This window comes from Salvia splendens, chromosome 4, assembly GCF_004379255.2.
Source record: "Salvia splendens isolate huo1 chromosome 4, SspV2, whole genome shotgun sequence".
Lineage (NCBI taxonomy): Eukaryota > Viridiplantae > Streptophyta > Magnoliopsida > Lamiales > Lamiaceae > Salvia > Salvia splendens.
Window position 1 is genome coordinate 17863790 of NC_056035.1, and position 22532 is coordinate 17886321.

Below are 22532 nucleotides of genomic sequence, written 5' to 3' on the forward strand. Positions count from 1 at the left end.
GCAGTAACAAATTCGTTCTCTATTTAAAAATGATTAATAGCTAGATTTCAAGAGCATTACAACCAAAATCAATTGGCTTTGCCATTTTGATTGTAAAAACTTGTGACTGAATTTCAATGAACTTATCAAAATCTTGGGTAACAACAGTAGACAAGGATTATAAGAGAGGACTGTTGAAGAATTATGCCATTTTGATAACTATGCTTTGCTATTGCAACTAAAACCTTATATGGAGAATTAAGAAAACACAATTGACAAGAAATGATAGATATCTATCATATAACAGGACACAAAATGAGCTGAACAAATGAATGAAAACTTATATAAACCTCACACTAATCAGAATCCGAAGCTACAGCAAACAGTGTACAAAGTAATCTAGCCTAACTTCCCATAAAACTAATCTATCGACAAAGTTGAGTGCATAGTCCTTGAATTTGAGTCGTTGTCGGATTAACAAGTGAATACGTCCTGCTTTTGCTGCTGTTCGAGCATGTCAACGTGTACTGGTTCCCGCTTTGCACAGCCTGACACGAGATGGGCTGCGTGTTGCAGCTCCATCTGGAAGTAGGAACACAGCTGAGATAATGGCACCACGAGCAGTGATCGTTTAGATCCTCACCACGGAGGAGCAGAACCAACCCCACCGTGAACCTATATATACAACACGCAGTTTAGCATTTTCAGTCGAAATAGAATAAGGCAGCATATAACATAATTGGCCTAGTGAGATGGATAACTTGAATTGGGACCTAACCACACAAGAACCTTGAGACGGAACAATTTAGAGACGTACCCGACAATAAGAAAGATCAAAGAAAGCACCCAAAGGATGCACTGGTAAGGCTTGAATCGGGGGGTAGCTGAAGTCACTGACCCAGCTGGAGCATATCTCTGGCTGACCCAACCAAACTGAGGGCGGATCAAGAACACGAAACCAAGAAGGAAACCGGACATAAAACCTCCAAGATGAGCAAAGTTGTCAACGTGCGGGAGGATTCCTACTGCTAGGTTGATGGCAATAATCACAATAAGTGTAGACAAAGCTGCTATCTGAAAATGGAAGATTCTTGGTTTCAGCAAAAAGTTTAAGACTTCATATAAGCCCTTGATTAGCACGAGAGGGGAGAGAGAGATAAATACCTTGTTAGCATATATACTCCAATTAGTAATAAGCTCCGACAGCATTCCTCCCAACAATCCGAAGAGTGCACCAGAAGCACCAACTGATATATTTGATTGAATGAAAAGAGCAGATAGAAGACTTCCACCAAATCCAGAAATGAGATAAAGCAAACCAATTTTCGCTGAAAAGCACCACATATAACTAGATCAATTTATATGCAGCTGCTTCTGATTTCTAACTGCACGAACATATAACTAAATACGGATTGGAGACAAATAGTTTCATGATAGACAGAAACATGGATGGCAAACATATAATCATCTTCTAATAACAATGTAAACTGCAAACATACTCAATTTAACAAACAGCATATTTAAGGCCATAAATCTAGATAGAGTCACAATCACAAGATATCAACATGCTATCATGTTCAAATGGTTCTATTATCTGAAACTTTACCAAGAGAAAAGATTGTAATGTCTCTCATCCTCTAGACCACATATAAACTTCTACAGTCAAATTTTTCCAATTTATTTGGTTTAACCAAGATGCAATGTCACTTTCAACCACATGATAGGTAATGAGAATGAGTATGTACTACGTAGTGATTTAACATACCGAATCCAAATTCTCGCTCAAGTCGGATGCCAATGACTAACAGACTCAACATGTTGGCGAGCAAGTGAAAAACTCCGCCATGTAACCACATACAGGTGATAAGCCTCCATCCTTGATGTTGATGTACAACTTTACCCACATCCAGAGCCCCCATCTTCTCCAACCTATACCAAGCCAAGATTCAAATGATTTTTAGAGGTCATCCAGTACTAAACCACCACTCGCTCACAAACGAAATCAAGGTATTCGATGACCTCCCAGTTAGGAGAAGTTGCAATCAGTTAGTACGAGACTATGTAGCACAACTGTTGATAGAGTCATCCACAGCTCATAGGCATCAAAGCTCCATTGACAATATCATCATTTAGCATGTTTGCAGGTCAAATTACATTACAAATCAGCAATAAAACAGAGAATACAGTGAGGTTTCATGAGTCAAGGCTTGTGTTGTTTGAATTTCAAGATTAAGAGTCTCTAATTTAATTTTTTCTAGTTTGGTCGTATTTCAAAATTAACACAACCCTCACAAGACTAGAAAACAATTCAATTGAGAATCGGAAATGAATTAGCAGAGAGCTTACGCGGAAGAGGAAGGGCCAAGAAGGGGATTTTCCTTGAATGGCTGAAAGGAAAGGCTCCCGAGAAAGGGAGCGAGGCAGGAGACGGAATTCTTGGGGCAATTATTGACAGCCATTGTTATGATAAACATGAGCGTGTTCACGAGTATGAAGAAAGGTATGAGCCACGGGAACCATTTCTTGAAGTGCTTGACTTCTCTGTAGACGACGGGAGCGGCTGGTGACGGCGACGGAGACTCGATGGAAACAGGGTGGATCATGTTGGCGCCCCGCCGTGAGTGGACTCGGACCTGTATGCTGTTGGCGGCATTGTCCATTTTGGGATCGGAGATATATGCAGAGAAAAAGGATTTTTGGTGGGTTTAAATTTGTTTGAGTAGGCTTGAATTTGGAGACGAAGGTTGGTGGGGTGGGTGGCCGGCGATGGAGGTGGAGGAGATTGTTCGGACAACTGTTTTAACCGTTTTATCCTCCACTGTTTCTTTCTCTCTCTTTTTCTGTAATTATTATGCTTACTACTTTTTGATCTGCCGACGATGCAAGCAAGCCAGTTCTTTGCTTCGACTCGAGTCCTTTTTTATTCACCCTTTTCCAAATTTTAGGCCTAACTCGTCCTGTCTCATAAAATTACATTTCCATTTATATGGAAAGTCTCATACTCATTACCTATATACATTAATTTATTTAGTACTAATTTATAACACTAAGATCTACCATTAAACACTAATAACACTAATGTAGATCCATCATTAAATACTAACACTATTGTGAATCTCACTATTTTAACTATCTTTCTCATTACATCTCTTACTTGCATTAATTTCCGTGTTATAAAAAATAACCTTATCTTTTTGGACGGAGAATGTATCATTTTTTCCAAAACACATAATGTTTCATTTCTAATGTGGATCAAAAGTAGTACACCCTCTGTCCCAAGGAAGATGACTCCTTCCTTGAGCGGCACGTGATTTTATCCAACTTTATTTTGTGTGTTAAGAGGAGAGAGTAAAGTAGAGATAAAAATATTTCCATTTTTAGTAATGAGTCATCTTAATTGAGACAAACCAAAAAGGAAAGTGAGTCATCTTCAATATGACGGATGAACTAGTTATTATTCCTGTGATATTTCTACATTTTACTACTAAAAACTATTTTTGTGGAAATTAACATTTAACTATTTTTCATGTGGAAATTAACATTTATAGGTAGCATGCTATTTTGGAATATATGAGAATGCCTAGGTGTGAAGAAATGGATTGCTTCAAAGTCAAAAAAAAAGAAGAAAGAAAATAAGCAAGCAATAATAATGAAATAATGATGGAGGGAAATATGCAGATTGCAGGCACGTGCAAGAATCCAAAGAGTGCTAAGACGGAGATTAAGATCCAAACATGATGTCATATGTATTTTACTAATTGCATTATTTGTGTCCAAGTCCACTCTTACATCTACGAATAAAATACTAATTATTTGTATTACTATAGCTATTCATATAGGATTAGTTGTCAATATTCTTTTTCTCACACAGGACACCACACATAATTTAGATTTAAATCACATCATCCAAATGGAGTCGGTCGCCACTCCAAAACTAAAAATTAAATTACATAATCTCATAATCACTACGTATAACTATCAATTAACATCATATCCATGAAAGATAAGCTAATAAAGCACCCGTGACACGTGTCAAGCCGAAATGCTTGCACCGGGTTAAACGAATTTTATTTGATTACAGTTGATTGATTGCACTTCAATCATTGAAATACACTCTCTAGACTCCGTTTTACAATTTTACTTGTTTTTTGCAATGTCACCGGAGGGAACAGTATTCAAATACATTCAATATATTTTTTTTTTGATATACTTAATTTTTAAAAAAAATGAAATATCTATTTAATTTTACTTTATTTGATATCCTAATTTACTAATCTTTTATATTTTATATTTTATTTTTTGTCTTGTTTTATTTTATCGTCCTTTTTTCTTTAATATTTTGGATCACTCCCTTCACCGTGCATGATTGATTCCATTCCCCTCTTCAAAAACAGTTTGCTCCTCCTCGAAGACGGGAGAAGGCTCCATCTCCAACGCCCTCCCCCATCTTGATTGATTTAGTCTTTGTCTCTGATACTATTATTATTATTATTATTATTATTATTATTATTATTATTATTATTATTATTATTATTATTATTATTATTATTATTATTATTATTATTATTATTATTATTATTATTATTATTATTATTATTATTATTATTATTATTATTATTATTATTATTATTATTATTATTATTATTATTATTATTATTATTATTATTATTATTATTATTATTATTATTATTATTATTATTATTATTATTATTATTATTATTATTATTATTATTATTATTATTATTATTATTATTATTATTATTATTATTATTATTATTATTATTATTATTATTATTATTATTATTATTATTATTATTATTATTATTATTATTATTATTATTATTATTATTATTATTATTATTATTATTATTATTATTATTATTATTATTATTATTATTATTATTATTATTATTATTATTATTATTATTATTATTATTATTATTATTATTATTATTATTATTATTATTATTATTATTATTATTATTATTATTATTATTATTATAATTATTATTATTATTATTATGATTATATTAGTATTATTATGATTATTATTATTATTAGTATTATTATTATTATATATTAAGTTATTATTATATTATTATTATTATTATTCTTATTATTATTTATTATTATTATATTATTATTATTTTATTATTATTATTATTATTAATTATTATTATTATTATTATTATTATTATTATTATATTATTATTATTATTATTTAATTAATTATAGATTTACATATATTTTTCATATCTTTTGTCTTGCTCATTAAGTTAGTATCCACTATTATAAATAGTGGACATTTTTCTTTAGTTCAACCATTCAAGCAAGATCAATTATCCTTCTATTTTACTTTCTCTTACTCTCTTTCCTTTCAAACGTGCAAAACGCACAAAACCCTAATTTTGACGCCGGATTGATCGACGGGCAAAAGCTCCCGCGACGTTCGACGCAAAATCAACGAGTTAAGGAACTTCATCCTTAACAATTGGTGCTTTCATCGTGATCTCTTCCTCCGAATCGTTGTCTACATGTCGTACAGCTACACCGGATATCAACTACGGCAGGCGGATTACCACCTATGGCAGCCCGTATCTCAACCCCTGCTCCATCCGAACAGAGCGTTAGATCAACAACCATCATATCCATATCCACAGGATGGGAGACTCCACCCACAACACCATCCTTACCAAGCCCGTCAACCCACTTCCTGGGACCCGCCATGGCTGCGCCAGGAAACTGCGTATCAGCAACCATCTTCCTACGAGCCAGATTTGTACTCGCCACCACCGCCCTCTTGTTGGGACCTGCCAAGGTTGTGCACGCAGCAGGGATACTCTCAGCCTTATCAACCGCCTCAGCATTTGAATCCTAATATTGACGAGCAGACCGTGAATCCTTACTACCAACTAGGAGCGTACCAGCAACGGGCTGTTGACCAGCTGCCTGCGCAGCCGCCCTATACGGGCTTCGATTTGCCGGAACCACCGCCATATCCGGGTTCGGGGCCTCTCAGCATGGCACGTGATCCGGTGACGCCGAATTTGGAACCGAACCTATAGTTGGCTGCCTTGGTTTCACAGCTTGAGCCCTTGACTGCAACTGTCAAGCAATTGACGTCTCGGATGGATGCAAACAAACGCTGCCTGGCCGATCCACACGCCGCGACACAACCTCCACCAGACCCTATAGCTAGTGTCATGTACACGGAGCCGGTATCGTGTCCCCTACCACAGATGACCGCCGTCGCCCCAGCTGATCTCCATCACAATCCATCTAGAACCTCGCTGCCTGTTGTCGGTGCTATCCCGCCTCCACCAGCCACAATATCTCTGTCGTGCAACTCCAATTTCGGGTATGACTCGATGGAATTAATTGTCGTTGATAATGATGAAGAGGAAAACGATGTTATTCATTCTAGTGTTGATGTTAGTGGACCAATTTATGGTAGTAAAGATGACATAGATGATCCATGTAATGTTTTTTTACTTGCCGAGAACCTATACATGCGGTAGAGCTTAACAAGTTGGATATTACAATGTTGAGCAACAAGATTGATTATTTTTTGTTGAAAGAGGACGAAGATGGTTCCATTGAGGATATAAAGAAGGTAATTACCTGTGTATATGTGGTTTGGCATGTTGGTGATATTACAAGTATTAATCATCGATCAACTTTCCTCGACGCCGATGCCCGGTTGATTCCTCTGCAAAATGACACTCTATGCTTGAGCATTCATGGACGCATTGATGCAGGGAGACGCTCAACTATTCGGTGTATGTTTGACCCAGGAGGATTCCTCGACACTCATTGTTGCTTTATGGTGCCCACCTTGGGGACAAGGTGGATTTCAACCGTGGGGGAGTTGATACGATTATTATTATTATTATTATTATTATTATTATTATTATTTAGTTAGTTAATTATAGATTTGCATATCTTTTTCATATCTTTTGTCTTGCTCATTAAGTTAGTATCCACTATTATAAATAGTGGACATTGTTCTTTAGTTCAACTATTCAAGCAAGATCAATTGTCCTTCTATTTTACTTTCTCTTACTCTCTTTCCTTTCAAACGTGCAAAACGCACAAAACCCTAATTTTGACGTCGGATTGATCGACGGGCAAAAGCTCCCGCGACGTTCGACGCAAAATCAACGAGTTAAGGAACTTCATCCTTAACAGTCTCCATCTGCTAAAAAAAATCTACAATCATTTTTCATAACCATTAGTAATAAACAGTAGCAGTTATTATAAACATAACTCATGAGACATTGCTGAAAATTCTTGAAAACATAGCACATGTGATGAACTAGAAAGAAAACTCACCTCATTATTCTAGCATATCTTACGGATTAGCAAATTAAACTAGATAAAGTATTATCATATCCACAAGTTGGTTACGTCTGTCTACATAGGCATAGCAATCGTAAATACAAAACAAAAGGAGCAACTAGTGAGCAAAAGGAACTACAACATTTTTTCATCGGTTATTCCATGTTTAGAAGACGAAGACATGTACAGGCAAACAACAATGCAGCGCCTGAGTGGCAGCAAGTTCTGGAAAATTAGTTTTAATTTTCCGTATCGGATTTGAATTTAGATTTAGGAAAAAAAGTAGATAAAAAAAGTATGTGCATTTGTATTCAAATTAAAGTTTAGGGGAAAACATAAAAAATACTCAACGTTCGTGCATTTACATGTAAATAACTCTTATTACTATTAAGTATTCTTGTGTAAAAAAAGACAATTACTACACCATAATAAATGCTTCTATATTGTGCTTTGAAGATATAAAGATGTTTTCTAAATTTATGATTTTATTGTTAACATTGTACTATATAAAGATGTTTTCTGAATTTATGATACTATAATATTATGATCTAATTTAGTAATTTCAAAATTTTATCGTAGGAAATAAATTGGCCTCAGTGATTTCCTTTCAGGCTTCATAATTAACATTCTTTGACCTGGATAATTCATTGATGTAGTCAACATATCCAGCTTCTCAAAATTATAAAAATGGGAAAGAACAAGAAGAAGCGAGACTTTTAAATGTAAAAATAGAAAGAGAAATATAAGTGTGTCATAAGGCCATTCGCAATGGGAGTGGGAGGGAGCTGGGAGGCGCCGGGGGCATCCCTCTCCGTTGAGGTCGAGGGGCATCATGACGGCACAGGGGGTGGGTACAAAATGCTCTGGAATCATTGGTCGCAGGTTCAGAAGGACATGCAGAAGTGGGGCAGGGAAGCCTCTACTCCAACGCCTAGAAGATGTGCCGAGAAGACGAACAATGTCTTCTTCGCGGAGAAGAAGAAGGACTTCAAGTACTTAGACGCTTGACAACTTCTTCAGAGGACTCTAAATTTAGCAGTGGGTCTGAGGTTGGAAGTGGAGAGAAAATAAAAACCTCAGCTAGTGTTGAATACTCTACGAGCGGTGAAGTTGCTTCCATTGACTGCCACCCAATCTGCCTCTTGATAGCATTCCCATGGCTCTTGATAACATCAGTATTAATGTGAGCCTCTTGGTTGTATCGGAGATGACCCCAAAGTAGCTCCGAATGAACAACCTTCTTGATCCGTATACTCACTAAGAAAATCGAATGACATGATTTATAGATTGTTATTAGTATTTGTCATTTTCTAATTTTTAGAATTTGTAATTTTATTTTATTATCTATCAAGTACTTTTTGTTATTGTCTCAGTATTTTAATTTTAGAAGTAAAACAATGAATAATGTAAGTTAATAATCTAGCGTGGGAAAGAACGTCCATTGTGAGAGTTATGGCTTGAGATGTTAAAAGGGAGAATAGTTTCATGACTGAAAACTTGGTGTGGGGAGAGTTTCCCTATTATGAATGCCCTGAAGAATAGACATAAAATGCACTACTCAAGGCACATAACTGAAAAAGTTGATTGATTTAGATATGGATGCCACTATGTTAGTGTAGTATGTAAAATATACAAATTTAATACACTTTGTGAGGCATTTTAGACCGTATTTTTTTAAAAAAAATCAATAAAAAAACGCAAAATGTGAAGTTAACAATATTTTTTAAGGACCGTAAATATGAAAATATTAAAGTTCAGGGCCATTTTTAACAGGAGTATAGAATATTTGGTACCTTTTGCAACGACCAACGGGTAGGAGAATCCATGCCCAGATTTGAATTTAAACTATGAAAGCGCACATTCAAAATTTTCCTATTTAGAATTTCAACATCGTCTTCTCATCTCCTCTGTTGCTCAAAAATCTCAAATTGTCATGGCCACTCAACCAGAAAAGCTCTGCGTCACACCAACTCAGCGCCAAACCTTTTCAACCCCGGCCAAATATCGCCACCAATCCATCTCAATTGCGCAGGTCAGAGTGATCGTACGACTTCGTCCCTTTCTCCCTCATGAAATTTCTTCCAGAAATGGACGCCCCATCTCCTGCGTTTCTCTCCAAGAATCGGAAGCCTCTTCCTCAAATGAAGTCACCGTTCTTCTCAAAGATCAAGAAACCAGGTTAAACCTTTGAATTCGTGACTTGAAATTTCCAATTTTGGGTTTTCCGAATTGAGTAATTGATGTTTTCCCGTGGATGTAGTCGAAATGAGTGCTTCAATTTGGATGGTTTTTTCGGGCAAGACTACAACAATGTGGGTCAGATTTTCGACAGGGAAGTGAGGCCTTTGATTCCGGCAATATTTCAGGGATACAACGCCACCATCTTTGCTTACGGCGCCACCGGCAGCGGAAAAACCTATACTATGCAGGTTTCATTCCTTAAAATTCAACCTAAATTGATACAGTTTCAAAATTCATGACATGCTATAGTATTTTGTGTTGAATTTGATCAAATAATTCAGTTAGGATTGTGTACTATGTTAGGAGCTTAACCTTCATTTTGGTAAAATGAAAATTGCAGGGGAGTGATTTGCTGCCTGGTGTAATGCATCTTGCGGTTGCGAGCATCTTGTCCGACTGCAAGTGCACGGGAAGTAGCGTTGCAGTATCGTACTACGAGATATACTTGGACAGATGTTATGATCTGTTAGATCCTAAAGAAAAGGAGATCATGGTTTTGGATGACAAGGATGGACAGATGCATCTCAAGGGGCTGGCTCAAATGGAAGTCGATTCAACCAGCAAGTTTCATGAGATTTTCAACTCTGCACTCCAAAGGCGGAAGGTTGTTTGCACGGATCTGAATGATGCATCGAGCCGTAGCCATGGCGTGCTAGTGATTACTGTATCCACCCCTTGTCATGAATCAACCAAAAAAAGTGTCACTGGCAAACTTAACCTCATTGATTTAGCAGGTTTTCAGTAACTGGCCTACTGTTTCTGTTGTGGAATCTCAAGAAAGTTGTTCTAACATTTGATTGTCTATCAATGAAACTTAGGTAATGAAGACAACAGGAGAATTTGCAATGAAGGAATTCGACTTCAAGAGAGCACTAAGATCAACCAATCTCTTTTTGCACTATCGAACGTGATATATGCACTTAATAACAGCAAGCAGAGAGTACCATACAGAGACAGCAAATTGACACGCATATTACAGGATTCTCTCGGAGGAACAAGCCACGCCCTTATGGTGGCTTGTCTGGTATATCAACTTGATCTTTTCTAATGTGTTTTTTGCGCATTAAACTTGCAAGAACCTTGTAGTAACTTGGGCTTCTTGGGTCATAGAATCCAGGAGAGTACCAAGAATGTGTTCATACAGTTAGCTTGGCAGCACGGTCTCGCCAAGTTTCCAATTTTGTATGCCCTGCTCATAAAAAAGCAGACTCAAACATGAAAGTTGACATGGCGGCAAAGCTCCAGGCATGGCTAGAATCCAAAGGCAAAATGAAAGGTGGTCGGAAAATATTCAATTCTCCATTTTACAGTAGAAGTCCTTGTTCGGTGAAACCTGTGAGGAAGTTCAGTACTTTTACACCATCAACTAAAGCTGTCAGAAACAACGAACTAGTTCTGGATTCAAAAGAGCGGTGATTATTTTTGCATTACTATGATGTGACATGATCTGTTCCATGAATGCTAAACACTTATGTCTTTGTTTATCCACAGGAGTTCATGTAAAACAGGAAAAAAACTATTTCAGGGTGGAGTTTACACTGACTATAAAAGAGAGGTTAGTGTTCATGTGATTTATATCAACCAAAACTTAAAATGACATATACTTTCAAGTAATCTGGTTTTATTGCACAGGTTGAAAACCTTTCTGCTGCAGAAACTAACCAAGACAAGCTTTCTGTCCCAGTTTCTGTGGATGCATCAAAATCAAATCCTGCTGGTACACTATCTCTTGCCTTAGTCTCACAAATCTAAAGTGCTTTTCAAGTATGTGTGATACTTCTTTATTCCAGATGAACATGTTAAGGAAACAACAACAAACAAAAGTGTCGATGCCAGTGGCCAGTTACAGGAAAATGAGAAAATCGAAGCACTTGAGAAGCCCTATAGGAAGGTCCTCTCGCCAATTCACTCCAACATTGAGAGATCCCATTTTGTTTCTTCGGATCCAAAGACTCCTACATTACGTGCAGTAACATGTAATAGAGAAAATAGCATCCATGAGTATGGTACCCCACTTGATAAAATTACTTCTCGGAGCTCCAGCTTGAAGGTATTGCCTCATTTTTTCGCCTTGTAATTTACACAGCTCTGTTTCCTGTGCTGATAGATATAAATGGATTTCTTGGACAGACTTCTCTTCTCCAAGATTACATAGAATTCTTGAATACGGCAAGCAGGTATCAACACCGTTTACTGGTACTATACATAGAAGTGCATTGATCTTATTCTTGAGTTTGTATTGAACATTTTCATGTCTATTATGTCAGTGAGGAGCTAATGGAGCTAAAGGTAGCATTCCCCTCGGATCACCATGCACTATAATCGAATTCCCAACTCTGTAAATCATAATTAGTTACTCCTATTTATTGTTGCAGGGCATTGGGCAAAAGATGGCTAATTACATCATTGAGCTGAGGGAAACAAGTCCTTTAAAATCTGTAAGAAAAAACACACAAATTACTCTTACTACTTTACGAATTGTAAGAGAACTTACGTTACAAAGTCGCCACTAACTATCTAATTCGACCTTTTGTAGCTCGGCGACCTGGAGAAGATAGGCCTTTCCTCAAAGCAGGTATGACATATGTTTCCACAAGAACTTTTTGTGTTGGATTGAAACAGAAATATTGAAGAAATATATTATTTAGGTGCATAACATGTTTGGAAGGGCTGCAAGAGGACTTCTTGAGAATTTCATACACAACTCCTAGGATCAAAGGTGCAAAGGCAACAGAAATTTGAGCCTGTGTTGATTTTAGGTGCTGCATTTGCTGTTGAGCTTGTTCTTGCTGTGTGTTACAGAATTTGAGTGTTTAGATACGTTTGTCCATGTATTAACTAGGAATTTAGCTGTCACGTTACTATAGTGACAAAGTAATCTTATTTTTCTTCTCTTATTTTTATTGCGAGTCATGTATGGGTTGTAGGCAAAGTAATCTTTCAAGATTTTTAGTCAAGATTGTATAACAAAATAGTAAAAAGGTCCAATTTAAAAGATGAAATAAAGCATAGATAAAATATGATAACAAGACCAATAATAATATAATAACAATATGATGGATATAATGAGTTTATAAAAGTTACAATAACAAGTGAATGAAGCAGAGATCCATCCAAGCTAATAGCAAAAGACGTGAACAACCACACTCCATCAGAAAAGACACAAACTTATTAGAAAAGGCTATGAGGGCCTTTTGGTAAATAAAAACTATATAAATAAGGTGTTCATCTCTGAACCTCCATTTCACTTGCAGCTGCATGGATCGCAGCTGCAGCTAGATCCGCACTTGCATCCGTCGCCTTCGCCCATAGCCATCTCCCCTCCCTCAGAGTATCTATACATATTACAATTATTCTCTTTTTTCAGAATAAAAATATCGAATCGAATCGAATTGAATTGAAAAATGGTTGAATCAAAATCAGACTTACGTCTTCTGAGGAGCAACGCCGAGCACAAGGGTTTCGGCGGCGCCGGCAGCCTCCGAGTAGTTCAACCCCGGGTACATGCTGCAGCTGCACATATAAATCGATTAATGAAACTGTTTTAGGATAGGTAGGAAAGGGAAATTGAGATGATGAATTACCCATTGCAGCCGCTGCCGCACTTGCAGCTGGATCCGCAACCGCAGTTACCAGAGCAGCAAGACATCTTTTCTGATTGATTATGCAAACTTGTGATAGACGAATGTGTGTTTTGATGTGAGAAGCAATGAGTCCTCCTTTTATAGTGGTGCGAGGCTGGGGAAGCGTGGACGTCATCCTTACACGTGGCAGTATCCTATCGGCCTATTTTCATCTACACCGCCCAATTAGAGTATGGGACCCACCGACATATTTCTAGACTTTAGAGCATCTCCAATGGCGGACGTCCGGTCGGACGTCCGCGACGGGCGACCGGGACGTCCGCCATTGTGACAGGGGGGGTCGGATACGGACGTCCCGTGAGGACGTCGGGTGTCCTCGGATGTCGGCGCGACGGGCGGGCGGACGTCCGCCATTGTGGCGTGGGTCGGACGTCCGATTTTTAAATTTTTTTTAATTTTTTTTAAACTCTACATCTCTAATTTCAAGTATATCTAGAATGTCTAGTGACAGTGATAGCGAGAATGAATTGGAGGTCGCTGTGAAAGGTGCGATAGATAGGCTGCTACAGCAGAGGGCGCAGCGGCGGCAGCAGGCTGCGGTACCTCGGCCGATCCATCGTCGAACTACAGTACCCCGTGACCACATTGCTGCACATATTCGGCTGTATGCAGACTACTTCGCTCCGCAACCGCGTTTTGGGGAAGCCTTATTCCGGCGACGCTTTAGGATGCATCGTCCGCTGTTTCTGCACATCGTGGGTGCTTTAGAGAGAAGATACATGTATTTTAGGATCAGGGAGGATGCAGCTGGCAAACCCGGACTCACGCCCTTGCAGAAGTGCACTGTCGCAATCAGACAACTGGCGTACGGAGGCGCGGCCGACATGTTCGACGAGTACCTCCACATTGGCGAGTCGACAGCCGTCGAGTGTCTGCAGAATTTTTGCGCGGGCGTGAGAGCGATATTCGGTGAGCGGTATCTTCGGAGTCCGAGCCCCGAAGACTGCCAGAGCCTGATAGATATGCATGGGTCGGTGCACGGGTTCCCTGGGATGTTGGGCAGCATAGATTGTATGCATTGGGAGTGGAAGAACTGCCCCGCCGCCTGGAAGGGGATGTACACTACTGGCTTCAAAGCCAAGCATCCCACGATGATCCTAGAAGCTGTAGCTGACTACCGGCTGTGGATATGGCATGCTTATTTTGGAGTCGCCGGGTCGAACAACGACATCAACGTTCTCCAGTCGTCGCCCCCGTTCAATGCTCAGTGAGCGGACGTTGGTCCCGCCATCAGTTTCGTCGCCAACGGCAACCAGCACAATATGTGATACTATTTGGCGGATGGGATATACCCAAACTGGCCCGTCTTTGTGAAGACAATCAAGCATCCGCTCGGACAAAAGAAGTCATACTTTGCGAGCCGTCAGGAAGCAGCTCGCAAGGATGTGGAGCGGGCATTTAGTGTGCTCCAGAGTCGATGGGCGGTAGTCAAGGGTCCTGCACGACAGTGATATATTCCCAACATCGGCGATGTCATGTACGCATGTATCATAATGCACAACATGATTGTCGAAAATGAAGGTGCAGAACTGACTCAGTGGACCAATGAAGATGATACGGGTGCAGGTCCAAGTCACGGCGTGGCCACCGCGAATGTGAATATGGGGGTACCTCATGGAGAGGTCGAGCGGATGCGTGCATTTGCCGACATGCGGCAAACAGATGCCCATGTTCGACTTCAGAACGATATTATCGAAGAGGTTTGGACGCGGAAGGGTTGACGTTGATGTTAGTATTTTTTTTTGTTTTATTACTATGTAATTTTTTTTTCAAATCATGTATGTTTTTTTTAAATGAAGTTGTTAATTTTTCCCGTTCGTATTCGTGTTGAAATTTTATTTCCGTAAACGTAAATTGTTTTATTTGTGAATTTGTGATTTTTTTTATTGCGTGAAGTCCTAGTGGGAAGGACGATGGGAATGGCGGATTGTGAAGGGGATGTCCTAGTGACGTGGCAGTGGGATGGGAAGTCCTAGTGACGTGGCGGGAGGTGTTTTCGGGATATCCTAGTGGATGTCCGAGTGGGACATCCGCCCACTGAAGATGCTCTTAGCGTTGATTATATTGTGGAAATTTCTGGACTTGATTGTGAAATAAAGCTGTCTAATCTAATCCACAACTCCATAAAGTTAACAAAAGTTCTGTTAGAGATAGCATCACCCCACAATCCCATATTCAAACCTAGGAAATTTATCAAAATCATTAAATTTTGTCAAATTTTAATTTATTTTACACTCAAAATAAATTATAAAATTTTAAATTATTTTAGAGGCAAATTCATTGATAAATTAGTGACACATATCATATACTAGTACTCAATAATTAGTGGCACAAATATGTATAATGTGACAATATAGATGACTAAACTATGCAATAGTGAATTTAAGAAACTAATAGATCAATTGAGAATATTTGAAATTTCTTGTACTATTTTGAATTTTAAAAAATGTGACATAAATCAGAATTTGATTAAATTTCATAATTTATATGCAATTAACCCAAATTTATACTCCCTACTTCCATAAAAACATCCCGGCAAAATTTTCACGCTTCGCCATTTGAATGATTGAATCCATACCCAGACTTAGTCAATCTAATTTTAATAAATTATTCTTTCTAGCAAGATATACTTCATTTTCTACTAGTAGTATTTTTTTTTCTTTTATATCTCCTACTTTTAAGTTGTTTAAAATTCATACTATTCCAAAATTCACTATATTTAAAGGGTCATGGAAGCACGTGTTAAGAACCTTTCTCACCATTTACATTAAATTCAAAGTCATTTTTGAGTGTACGTCACACTAAAAAGTAATTTTACTCCATCTATTTACATCAAACTCAAATTTACACTATCTTTTAGTATATGTCTCACCAAAAAGTAATTTTCTTCAACTATTTACATCAAACTAAATTTAACACCATTTTTAAGTATATGTATCATACTAACAATTTTGCAATAATTTCATATTTGGTATTGTTCCGTGGAAAAATGCAACAATAAATTTAGAAATTTACAATAGTATAATTGAATAAGTTTTCTACATAAAAAAATGAGATTTGATATATGTTAGGAGATGAAATATGGGGCTTGGATAGCGTACACTATATTTGGTTTATAAAAGTAAGGCCACCCGCAACGCGTCACGCGGGTGGCCCGTATTCCGTCACTAAGGGACGGGACGGCGGCGTGACGCGTTGCAGCGCCCCGTCTCGTCCCCAGCCCGTTCCGCGTTCCGTCCCGCCGTGACGAATGGCGAGACGTTTCGCCACGCACCGAGGCGACGTGGCGCGCTCCGGCGCCATGCGTGACGCTCACTCGCCTGCCCGCGAGTGAGCATCGTCACGCTGACGCAATAAATCATTTTTTTTAAAAATTTGAATTAAATAAAAAAAATTAAAAAATGAAAAACGGTAATACCAAGCCAGGCGGGCTCGGGCTCGGGGGGGGGGGACCCATGAACTCCCTTATGTCCATGTACATGACCGCCACAATGGCGGACACTTCCCGCATGACGCATCCTCAATACCAAACCTATCTTAACGGAATTGCGTTTATGGCAGCACAACTTGGCATTCCGTCTCCTCACGGCTTCAGTGCACCTCCACCGCCTTCGGGGGATGATTCGCCGGCGGAGTAGTTTTTTTTATTTTTTATAAAATTGTATTTTAAATTATGTCATTTTTATTTTTTTAGGATTTTAATTATGTGTTTTTTTTTATTTTTTTGAATTTTAAGTTAGTGTTTTTATTTTATGTTGTAATTTAATTTTATTTTATTTTTAATCAAGTGTGTTTTTTTTTAATTGAATTTGGTTGGAAATAAAAATAAAAAATTAAATTTAATGAATAGTAATTTAAGGGACGGTTAAGGGACGGAGGGTTGCAGGTTCCGTCCCTTAATTAAGAGATGAAGTAAAAAAGTACAGTGAGACTCATGAATAGTAATTTAAGGGACGGATAAGTGACAGCGTTGCGGATGGCCTAATCCTACTATACTACTACGACTATGAAACACCAAACAGCAGTACAAGGCAGAGGGAATGGAGACTACTTTTAATAGAAATCACTCTTTAAGTGTAGGTGGGGTATAATTCAAATTCATCCGTTGGTTGTGCCCGGGAATCTCTTTTTGCTATTGAGCCCAACCCATTAATTATTTAATTTACGAGATTCCAACTTTAAGCAATCATTAAATTTTTTATTAAAAAATATAGCTAAAAGAATGAAATGCGAAAAAAAAGGGGGCAACGAATTGAAATCAGAACATTTTTTGAGTGGATTATTTTTTAGTATCTAAACTTTGCCAAAATATTAAATGCAATCTTCATTCTTCAAAATACCATCACACATTTTTAGACTTTGTTGTAATATTGTTGAAAGGATTCTGTCCTTTTTGAAAAAATAATGCTCTAAAATACCTCATACTTCTAAAGGGTATTTTAATTTTTTCGATTCCAAATAACCTTTTGAAATTATGACAAACTTTAGAAACCAAATACTATGTAGTTCATTGAAACTACATTTTAAAGAATATTTCTATACATAATTTCTTATTTTAAATTAACAAAATACTTTGAAAATAATATTAATAATTAGTTATTACCAAGTAATTTTATTATTTTTTATATTATTTTTTAATTTGAAGAACATATTAAAACCTGTGTTTTAATTTTATTTATTCAATGTTAATTTGCGTTTAAAAAATAATGAATCAATGAAATAATTATATATTTTTAAATACTACCACTTATTTAATATGAAACTGATAAATAAAACCTATATATTGTACCATTCTTATAAAATAAAATATTACTACAAAATTATGAAAGTTGCTGTACATTTTTAACAAAATACTACTAAGATGGAATAAAATTTAGTATATAGCATTCATAGTTAAATCTATAATTTACTAGGTGAACCGTGCTTTATTTATATATTCATTTCCTAATATAAAATTTGCTCTTAGTTGTTATTTCAATGTAAAATAATTTAAGAGTAAACTAAAAATTCAATCCTTGGACAGTTAGGTTCTAACATTTCTGATATCTTGACAATTTTTAAGTAGCATTATTAGTCTCTGTACATAGGTATAATCATATTGGAAGGACTTTTACATTATTATTGGACATTTTTATCCTTTATGTTATTTTTTGAACTGGGGGCAAACTTGTCCATTGAATCCACTGATATGCATCATCCAAAAGGTACATGCAATGATGATATTAAATACTCCCTCCGTTTCTTCATAGTTGAGTCATTTTTCTATTTTCGGAAATTCCCTCGTAGTTGAGTCATTTCTGTATATAGTAACTTTTTTCTCTTTCTTACTTTACTCTCTGTTACTTTATTCACTTTCTACTTTATTCTCTCTATTTTTTCCATCTCTTACTTTTTTATCTATTTATTTAACACATTCAACATCTATTTCTTAAACTCCGTGCCGAAAAGTTTTGCATCAACTATGAAGAAACGAAGGGTACTTCACCGGGTATCTCTTTTGTGATTTTGGTTTTAGTCTATTTTTACTTTATTTTTTTTAATTGTTACTTTTTTTTCTTCTTTCATTTTTCTTTATTCTTTTTTTCTTCTTTCATTTTTCTTTATTATTTTTTTCTTCTTGTTTTGTATTCCAAAAATATGAATTTGAAATCAAACTAAATTTATTAATAATAAAATATCAATATATATTAAAATGTATGATTGTGTTATTATTATTTTATATACCCATGAATATAAGGAAGTATATTAAATAAACGAGTGATCATTGGATTACATCTTAACCTATTTGATTCTTACAAAAAATGTCTTTTTGACAGTAAAATACTCAAAAAATAATTATATCGTACTGACAATAATATTATAGTAATAAAAATAAATATATAAAGTTAAAAGGCGTAACCAAAACATTAAAATAAAAAGCGCCCACCGTGGGGCTCGAACCCACGACCACAAGGTTAAGAGCCTTGCGCTCTACCAACTGAGCTAGACGGGCTATATATTCTATTCTGCCAGTATTTGAAATGTATAAAATATTTAGGTGTTGCTGTCTACCACCTAAGTTAGACGGGCTACATGTTTGGGCTTGCAAGTATTTAATATTTATATCATCACTACATAATTCTTAGCTAGTGTAACTTATTGGACCTGTCCAAACCAAAAGCCCAGTCTCACCACCCCCCTCAACTTTAAATACCATCATTCAATTCCTACACAACTATTAGCAGCAGCTTTTAACCTCTCTTTTCAAAAGCCAGTGTTCTTTTTCATGTTAAACATTTATCAACTCACTAATTGAACGAAGAAATACATTTAACAAGATTCTTTCGTTATAAATCGTAGAGAGTATTGAAAGGAAACAGAGAGCAAAACATATCTGGAAAGCAAAATACATAGTAGCTAAAAGAGGAATAATGAAAAAGCTACTATCTCATTCAATCCAGAAGTTCAATACACCTTACATATATATATAGCCTTATCAAGAAGTATCTACAACTTTTACTATTTCAGAATCACTAATGATAATCATCAATTTATCTGACTAATCTAACAGAAACTTGATTAATTCTACCTTGCAATTTATATGAGAGCTTGTGGTCCTTCACATTAGCTGGATGCATCCAAGTGATATAGATCCAGTACATGTGGTCTTGCGTGGATCTTGAGCACCAATGGAATGCACCGATTCATCACTTTTAGTACCAGCTTTCTGTTCCTCTTCACATCCTTCAACAAGTATAATACTCTTAGCCTTAGGCCTCTCGGCCCGTTATATAAAACCCTTTCCTGGTATACCATATTAGGGCCTGTGCTTAATGAATAATGAGCTAAACTTTATTAATACCCCAAATTCAAAGTCTTACAATCACAGCCATAATAAAGTCTAGTCTGCCTTCTTGACTTGACCCAATCTAAGATATATTTCCGGAAGGCTTATCAAATCATTTTAATGTTTCTCATGCTTAGGCCATTCAGAATAAGGCCTTAATTTGCTGCCTACGGAGGTGCCGCCATTTTCGGCTCTAAAAAGTTCCGGCCATCGGAATTTTTGCTCTTGTTTTTCCGGCCTTATTGCAACTCAGGGACGGAACCAGAAAATTATATAAGTCGGTGCTAAAATTTAAAAATATAAAAATATATTAATATTTCAAATATACAAAATGGAGTGCATCTTTATAATTTTTGTGAGTCGAAATGGCAAAAGATAATTATTTTCAATGCATCTCCGTGTCATGAAACCATAAAAAAAGAATAGTCTCGTTATTTTTATTTCAATTTTGTTTAAAGATTTTCCACTCAAAGTGATTCTTTAATAATTCACAATTTAACTCGAAATTATATTACTATTATTATTTGAAGCACTTAAAATTAACAATTCAACATCATTCTCTATTTTTTTTAAAAAACAACAAGATTTATTAGAGGCAATTTTATCAAAATAAAATATTATTACTATTGCTACTGTATGTACAAAATTACTATTTTACGAGTCATCATATTAGTTTCAAGAGGCAACTTAATCTACAGAAAATCAGATAAATTAAGAAAATGAGATACATAATTATGTTCTTTTCTAATTATTCAGTCAAAATATATCTCTGTCGCATGTAGGATTTAATTACTCATCTAAACTGAATAAAATAAAAACCAAGAAAGCCCAACAATAAAAATATTAATGGCCCAACAATTAATAGAAAATAAGCCCTAGTAGGTCATCTTCTTCAACAATTGTTCAAAAAACGTCACGCCAGAGAAACAGAGAAGGACTCAGACGGCCATGGGTACTGGGCGCCGGAGGTATAGGGTGTTGGAACATTTTAATATGGTCCAACATAATAGTCTAAAGATTGTATAATATTTATGACTATTTATTGATTGACCCGATTGCGTGATCTACTAAGGTTATATAACTTGTAGGGTCAAACGGTTATCTATAAAAGTATGAGGACTATTGTGCAGATACTACTTTGAATAACTTTAATTTTGTTATAGGTGAAATTAAAGTTATAATAAAGTTAGGGACTTATTCTCTAAATACATGGTTATGGTCCCCTAATGTAGGGCTGGGAAAATATACCGAAATACCGCACTTACCGTACCAAAAATACCGAATTTTTTATATACCGTACTTTTCGGTACGGTATCATACCGTACCGATAGTTTTAGGTACGGTAAAGGTATGCATTTTGTATATACCGCGTTATACCGCATCATACCGCAATTGCTGTATGATGCGGTATAACACGGTATACCGCAATTGGCGGTATATACCGCAGATATACCATATTCATATTTATTATTTATAAAATATATTATTATATAATTTTATTAAACATAATTGAAAGGAATTCTTGCAACCCTAGAAGTCATTATCTCCGCCACCACCACCAAATTCTTCCTGAGAATCCAAAATTGAGACACCACCACCACCATTTCTTCCTCTATACAGCACGGCGCATCGAGCTCGACCATTGCTTAGCGCCGCTGAGCTCCCCGCTGACAATCCTGTGCGAGGTTTGTGTTGAAGAACGCCGAGAAGAAATTCAAAAGGCGTACCGTTCCAACCCTTGTTCTCCATTTTAATTTGATAAACTGTATTCGTGTTTTCATCCCCAGACCAGATCAAATGCTTCCATATAAAGAACCCTAAATTGTACTAAATCCCTAAATTCTACTCTTCTGAATCTGATCCAATCCTACATTGATTATCTTCCCTTTCTCTCGCCTGCGTCGCCACTGCCTCGCCTGTGTCGTCCTGTCAGTCTACTCCTCCACGGTACAGTCTCTTTTCCAGTTTTCTCTATCTCGCATCTTTAATTTGAACAACACAGAGAGACTCGGCCATGTTGAGTTTTAAAATTGTTGTAAACTATGACTAATTAAAATATTTTGTCTTTTCAGGATGGAATCCGAAGATTCTCATACCCAGTCTGCCTATTTCAGAATCACCAAATACTTCAACAAATGATGATAGTTCTAGTCGAAAACGACCAATAGAAGTAGAAGGTACAGCAGACAAACCTCCTCTTCCTCCTACAAAAAGAAGTAGAAGTCCATATTGGGAGCATTTGCTTCACCCTTCTTTATTGTGCTTGCATTTGGTATTAGTGCCTTGGTGGTGTGCATTTTTGTAAAAGTTGTGTAGGGTTCTTGTTTCATGGCTGTGTAAGATTCATCAACTGTTTTCTTTAGAACTCGAAGAAGTATTCAACATTATGATTTCGAGCATATAAGTTTGAGTTAGATATTTCTCAGAATTGTGCGTCTGACATTAATGTTTCGAAGTTAATTCTAATGCTCATATTGGTAGAGTATAAATGGTGTAGGATTATG

The 22532-nt window shown here is 36.4% G+C and overlaps 3 protein-coding genes and 1 non-coding gene across 4 annotated transcripts; 1 reads left to right on the top strand and 3 right to left on the bottom strand.

The window, feature by feature from the left end:
• Window positions 1-295: 295 nt before the first annotated feature.
• LOC121797645 (RHOMBOID-like protein 1) lies at window positions 296-2879 on the bottom strand. Its single transcript, XM_042196281.1, has 5 exons — window positions 2326-2879; window positions 1745-1908; window positions 1144-1307; window positions 797-1053; window positions 296-654 (listed from the first exon to the last, which is right to left on the bottom strand). Exons 1-5 carry the CDS (start codon window positions 2637-2639, stop codon window positions 405-407), a joined length of 1149 nt encoding a protein of 382 aa, XP_042052215.1. The 5' UTR covers window positions 2640-2879; the 3' UTR covers window positions 296-404.
• A 6242-nt stretch (window positions 2880-9121) lies between these two features.
• LOC121798953 (kinesin-like protein KIN-10B) lies at window positions 9122-12455 on the top strand. The gene is made up of 13 exons (XM_042198236.1): window positions 9122-9495; window positions 9578-9746; window positions 9899-10292; window positions 10377-10582; window positions 10669-10970; window positions 11050-11113; window positions 11191-11275; window positions 11349-11608; window positions 11689-11735; window positions 11826-11847; window positions 11934-11996; window positions 12095-12133; window positions 12207-12455. Exons 1-13 carry the CDS (start codon window positions 9251-9253, stop codon window positions 12267-12269), a joined length of 1959 nt encoding a protein of 652 aa, XP_042054170.1. The 5' UTR covers window positions 9122-9250; the 3' UTR covers window positions 12270-12455.
• A 141-nt stretch (window positions 12456-12596) lies between these two features.
• Window positions 12597-13248, bottom strand: LOC121798954 (metallothionein-like protein type 2). The gene is made up of 3 exons (XM_042198237.1): window positions 13143-13248; window positions 12988-13071; window positions 12597-12893 (listed from the first exon to the last, which is right to left on the bottom strand). Exons 1-3 carry the CDS (start codon window positions 13205-13207, stop codon window positions 12803-12805), a joined length of 240 nt encoding a protein of 79 aa, XP_042054171.1. The 5' UTR covers window positions 13208-13248; the 3' UTR covers window positions 12597-12802.
• Window positions 13249-19121: 5873 nt separating this feature from the next.
• TRNAK-CUU lies at window positions 19122-19194 on the bottom strand. Its single transcript has one exon. It is a non-coding gene; the product is annotated as a tRNA-Lys (tRNA).
• Window positions 19195-22532: the final 3338 nt, after the last annotated feature.

What these genes read in the sequence shown, in the direction of transcription:
- LOC121797645 (XM_042196281.1), bottom strand. Translation starts at nt 2,639, where the DNA reads ATGGACAATGCCGCCAACAGCATACAGGTCCGAGTCCACTCACGGCGG. An exon ending in CTTGGCCCTTCCTCTTCCGC is followed by an intron (nt 1,909 to 2,325) that starts GTAAGCTCTCTG and finishes GGCTTGGTATAG; the next exon opens with GTTGGAGAAGATGGGGGCTC. An exon ending in TTGATCTTTCTTATTGTCGG is followed by an intron (nt 655 to 796) that starts GTACGTCTCTAA and finishes TTGTATATATAG; the next exon opens with GTTCACGGTGGGGTTGGTTC.
- LOC121798953 (XM_042198236.1), top strand. Translation starts at nt 9,251, where the DNA reads ATGGCCACTCAACCAGAAAAGCTCTGCGTCACACCAACTCAGCGCCAA. An exon ending in CTCAAAGATCAAGAAACCAG is followed by an intron (nt 9,496 to 9,577) that starts GTTAAACCTTTG and finishes CCGTGGATGTAG; the next exon opens with TCGAAATGAGTGCTTCAATT. An exon ending in AAACAAGTCCTTTAAAATCT is followed by an intron (nt 11,997 to 12,094) that starts GTAAGAAAAAAC and finishes GACCTTTTGTAG; the next exon opens with CTCGGCGACCTGGAGAAGAT.
- LOC121798954 (XM_042198237.1), bottom strand. Translation starts at nt 13,207, where the DNA reads ATGTCTTGCTGCTCTGGTAACTGCGGTTGCGGATCCAGCTGCAAGTGC. An exon ending in TGCGGCAGCGGCTGCAATGG is followed by an intron (nt 13,072 to 13,142) that starts GTAATTCATCAT and finishes TTATATGTGCAG; the next exon opens with CTGCAGCATGTACCCGGGGT. An exon ending in GGCGTTGCTCCTCAGAAGAC is followed by an intron (nt 12,894 to 12,987) that starts GTAAGTCTGATT and finishes TAATATGTATAG; the next exon opens with ATACTCTGAGGGAGGGGAGA.